The sequence below is a fragment of the Salvia hispanica genome, chromosome 3, assembly GCF_023119035.1.
Source record: "Salvia hispanica cultivar TCC Black 2014 chromosome 3, UniMelb_Shisp_WGS_1.0, whole genome shotgun sequence".
NCBI classification, from domain to species: Eukaryota; Viridiplantae; Streptophyta; class Magnoliopsida; order Lamiales; family Lamiaceae; genus Salvia; species Salvia hispanica.
In genome coordinates, this window is record NC_062967.1 from 21,365,820 (window position 1) to 21,371,238 (window position 5,419).

The 5,419-nt window shown below is 35.0% G+C and overlaps 1 protein-coding gene across 1 annotated transcript; it reads right to left on the bottom strand.

Moving 5' to 3' along the window:
- Positions 1-3,233: 3,233 nt before the first annotated feature.
- LOC125214600 (probable serine/threonine-protein kinase PBL23) lies at positions 3,234-5,048 on the bottom strand. The gene is made up of 5 exons (XM_048115691.1): positions 4,853-5,048; positions 4,600-4,781; positions 4,304-4,493; positions 3,842-4,233; positions 3,234-3,748 (listed from the first exon to the last, which is right to left on the bottom strand). The coding sequence occupies exons 1-5, from the start codon at positions 4,986-4,988 to the stop codon at positions 3,452-3,454; spliced, it is 1,197 nt and encodes a 398-aa protein (XP_047971648.1). The 5' UTR covers positions 4,989-5,048; the 3' UTR covers positions 3,234-3,451.
- Between the last annotated feature and the right edge of the window lie 371 nt (positions 5,049-5,419).

The window sequence follows — 5,419 nt, forward strand, 5'->3', positions numbered from 1 at the left end:
CAATAAAATACTCCACGACTATTAAGAGTGACTCGGATCACCTAACATCAAAATCATGGCTACGTCACTATATCATATTCATGATACACTGAAAAGTCAGTATATACTACGAGATTGATGTATACCCATAATATTTGTATACCACAATGATATGAAACAAGATTTCGATGTTATTTCGGTATGTCATATCACAATTTGGTATAGTGTAAAATTATGGTATGTCGAATGTGTTAGGTTTGGTATACTGAAAAGCATGTTTCGAGCAAGTTTCGCTCGAATAGAATCTTGCTTGTATACGTAAAACTCTATAATCCACTTTTAACCCGATTCAGTATTATTCGAGTTGTTTCGCACGAATAGAATCAGTATATTATTACATTGTGTTTGCTTGTGCATTCATAAGATGTTTTATAAACATTTAAATGTATAAGAAGCAAACAAAGTCTAAGTCTTTTGCTTAGTAGACTGGTTGTGGGCGACGTCCACTTTAAGGTAACACAGTCGGTTTTATGCATTGCTTTGCAAAAGAAAAAGAAGAATTTCACAACCCAGATAGGTTTAGACTACCTATCGTCAAAGGTTGCAATGTCAATCCGATATTTCTAAGCCTTACTGAAATAAGATGACGTTGGTGTGGTATAACACTGAATGGATCTAATAGCAAGACGTGTCTTTATGCTATCTACTTGAAAGACTAGGTCTTGATAAATAACTATTTCTTAATCTACATACGTTAGCATTGAGCATACGGTATTGATTATGCACTACTTTGACTTATCAAATGGTGCGGATTTTTTCGCAACCCAATAATCCCGATATATTGGGTAGTGGTGATTAATATCTAGCGGTGCTAGGATAGCTATTATGTTGAATCGCGCGCGAGGTGAGTCTCGTTTGATAATGTCCTCAAGAGGAGCTTGAACAAGGTTTTATTATTCGGAAAACTGGCCAGTTGGAATTTAATTATTCCATGAATAATAAATAATGTTTCTTGCTAAGTCCACTCTTGGAATTAATAAGATGTTAATTAATTAAGTCCATAGCAGACTTCAATTAATTAATGGACATTTATATCTTAAGCGCAGGAAATAAATAATATAAATAATGGAAACCCAGATTACTTGTAATTTCGGATTTGGATGGGGAGTGCAATATTACTTCTGTAGTGGTTGCTCGTAATATTCCAATTAAAATCTTATATTAAATTGGGTTTCAATTTAATTAGTAAAAAGCTAATTGGAGGAGCCCATATCCAAAGCCTTCCATAGATCCCTGACTGAGCCCAATATGAACTTAATATAAATAGGAGAATAAAAGAGACAGAAAACACACTTATTTTTTTAATAGAAAATAGCGTCTCTCTCTTCTCTTTAGTAAGAGACGATTGTTCTTGATTTTTCTCCTACGTGAGTTTTTCAGCTCCTCCTCACATGAATTTTCTGTCTTCTTTATTCGAGTCCTAGTATTTTGATAAGATCAGCTCACCCTAATATCGAGATACAGTTCGGGAACCAGTCACAAGATCCATGGTCTAGTATTGAAGATCATCGTGGAGAAGGCACGAGCAATCAACAATTCTTTGGAGAATCAAATCGCCAACTCTAAACCGTAGTATTCATGTTTTAGGATTTACTTTCTTTAAGCATGAATTAATTGCGTTCTAGCATGCAATTATCTGTTTACATGTGAATTGATTAATCGCATAATCGGTTAAATAGATCCATGTCTTATTTATTTATTTTTGTACAAGTCTTCCGCTGTGCAAGGAGCACCAAACTCCAGCAGGATGTCACTACGATATACTGAAAACCGATATACCGTAATAATATGAAATACCGAGTTTTGGTAATGGTATTGAAAATTGGAATACTGAAATCGGTATATCAAAAATATTAGTAAAGTTAAAGCATGATATTTACTTATACCAGCATTTTCGATAAAGTATACAATATGAAAATTTTGATAAGTTACTATTAACTTGTAGGGTCGAGTTACCAAGTTCATTGTTATATCTAAGTCTTCTTTCAATACCTCGAATCAAACTCCTTTAGCTTCTATGAGCCAAGTCCTTACCTTCTCTCGATTGCAAATTATTTAAGTGGTGATTATCCCCTTATCCATGAAAAGCCATCTATATCTTGATTATTATAGCCTAATTATCACAATTCAAACAATTGCTAATCGTAAGAATGAATAAAAGCACAAGGATAGTCAACAATAACTACAAGAACTATGTAAAAAGTTCAAATCATTTATCCAAACATGTGTTCAATCTCGTCTTCACCCAAAACTCTATAAATGATTAGTTAATCATGTTTCCAATAAAATCACAAATATAGTCCATTGAAAATATAAGGAACACAAGTTAACACTATTGTCCTCGAGATGAATCAAGCGGTGAGAATTCTTTGCCTTGATGATCAAAGTCTTCACAATGACCTTTTTCTTGCACTTGGAAGAAATTCTAGAAATATGGGGACTGAGAAATCACTAAAACATGGTCGTTACAAATCCCAATGAGTCACTGGTCTTGTTTTGGAGCGAGTCGCTGGGTGCACACCCAGCGAGTCACAAGAGACTATCTGGAAGTCAGTGTCATTCCAGTTAATCGTTCAAACCTCCAGTGGGGCAAAAACGTCCCAAGGGCCACTTTTTCATTCCTTATCACCTATTTAAGTTCTTTTCCTACCCATCTCACACAAGAACATCAAAATAGCAAAATAGTAGATAACAAGATACGATCATACCATTTGTTGGCCAAATATGAGCAAAGGCGAGTAAGTTTTAATATTGTATGTTATAATTTTTAATAAATCTCATATTTTAATTAAATAAAAAAATTAATAATTATAATGAATAAGAAATAATTTAAAATAATTTGAAATAAGAAATAAATAAAAGATAAAAGGTGAGGCCCAATAATAGTTAAGGAGAGGATGATGACTTGTGAGCATTGTTTTTTAATTAAGATATGAGGTAAAGAGTGCAAAGGGAAGTTATGATTAGTGATTTGGTTGATGAGTTGTGAGTGTTGTTTTGGATGCCGTAAATTGATCGAAATCATTAATGATTTAAAATCAAATAAAATTAACTAAAGACGTGGAAGACTTATATGTATCTGTGTATGTGATTGTAAGTAAAATACAATAAGTGATATCAAATAAATAAGCAAAAGTGACTCCAAAATATCCAAAATAAACTGTCAATCATATCTCAATATGCTAAATTTACAAATCTTAATTCAATAATAGAAAATTGCAAGATTATGTCACTACAAAACCTTTTTCAAAAAAATTGTCCTAACCAAGGACATTAATTATTCATATGATATTGTTATATTTTTCATAATTAATATGATAATCCACCTCAATGGCAAATATTAATCTGTTGAGAAAAGTAAGGTTAGTTCGATTTTTTAAGTTCAACCATGAAGTTGGAGCGATAAACATCCCTATTCCTCGTTATCGACACCCTCTCCGTCGTCTTCGTCGTCTTCGTCGTCTTCATCATCGTTATAGTTATCATCATCATGGTCGTGAGTGCGATCTTCTTCTTGGATTTCGTGTGCACACATATATTCCAAAGCATTAACCACATCACTCATTATAGGCCTATTGCTAGCTTCTTCACTAAGGCACATTGCCGCCACAGCAAGAGCTTGGTAAAGGCCTTTCTCAGGATAGTTACCCAGAAGCAATGGATCCGCCATCAAATGAAACTTCTTTTTGTCCTTGAACAACGGTTCCGCCTATAAAGATCCATTAGTAAACTAAACAATTAACGATCCTAACATCAAAATAAATTATCAAACAACCAAATCTTTCATGTTACACGTACGTACCCAGGCGAGCAGGTTCTGCTCGTCGGTTGGCCGTGCATAATCAATCACCCTCCGACCCGTGATGAGTTCCAAGAACACAACTCCAAAGCTATAAACGTCTGATTTTGTGGTTAGCCTCCCTGTCTGGGCATACTCAGGCGCACAATAGCCGTAGGTACCCATAACTCTAGTCGTGACATGATTCTTGTCGCCAAGGGGCCCCACCTTGGCAAGCCCAAAATCCGAAAGTCTAGGGTTGAAGCTAGCGTCTAGGAGTATATTGGACGCCTTGAAATCACGGTATATGACCGGAGGATCCGCTTGCTCATGCAAGTACTCGAGCCCCCTCGCTGCTCCTTGAGCAATCTTTATCCTTGTATTCCAGTCTAGAGGCTTCTTTCCTAGACTCGGACCTGCAATAATATCTTTATTAATACATATAAATAATTAAGTTGAAAGTATTAGTATAAATTGTGGCCATACATAGGAGATGATCTTCCAAGGAGCCATAAGGCATGTATTGATAAACTAAATCTCTGTGATCCCCTTCAGCACAATATCCAATCAAATTTACAAGATTAGGATGATGAAGATGACTCAACACCAGCACCTCTATTAGAAATTCTTTGTTTCCTTGGAAACCATTTCTGTCTAGTTGTTTCACTGCCACCTCCTGATTATCAATCAACAAATCACTTTGCCGAACCTTTCCATCAAACACATACATATATGTATACATGCATATAGCAAGATCATGGCCGATCAATCAATATAATTACCATGTGTTTGGATTCAAGGTAGCCTTTGTAGACCTTCCCAAAACCGCCTTCGCCTATCAAATTGCTATGACTAAAGTTTTCAGTGGCAGCACATATCTCTGTGTAGGTGAATACTTGAGCAACAATGTTGCCTTTTCCAAACTTCTCTATTTCATTTGATATATACCTTATCTTGCTTCGATCTGTAGTAAGTAATTAGATCATAAGCATGACAGAAAATGCAACAAATCAAATAAAATTAAAGATGGTATACCACTTCTGGTTGATAGACTTGCAAAAGAGGTGTGCCTTTTATTCTGCTTCTTAAATTCTTGAAAGCTCTTCCTCAAGGATCTTTTATGAAGCCTCGATCCATTCGAGACACAGCCTGAAAAACAATGCATCATCATTTTCTGGAAAAACCAGATGTGGTTTTCTGGCCTTTCCAAAATTTGATGATTGCAATTTGTTCTAACTTCTCTCTCATGCAACTACATTTTGGGTTGATCATGTTGTATATATGCATCTATATTTGGCAATATATGATTTCTTATAGCCGGATTCCTCTACTCCATATGATGTTTCATTTTCTATTAATATTTGATGGTTATTTGCATTTCCCTCATACATATATTACCTTGTCATTTACAAACGTGGATGTTCTCTGGCCATGTTATCAGGGGCGGAGCTAGGATTTCAATTCGACGGGGGCAAAAATATATTTAAGAAGAAATTTTAATAGTTTGAGGTGGGGCATTTATAAAGGAAATCATAAATTTTTAAAAATTACTCTATGAAATAGTACTACATAAAATATATGAGGAGGGGCAAATGCCCCTTA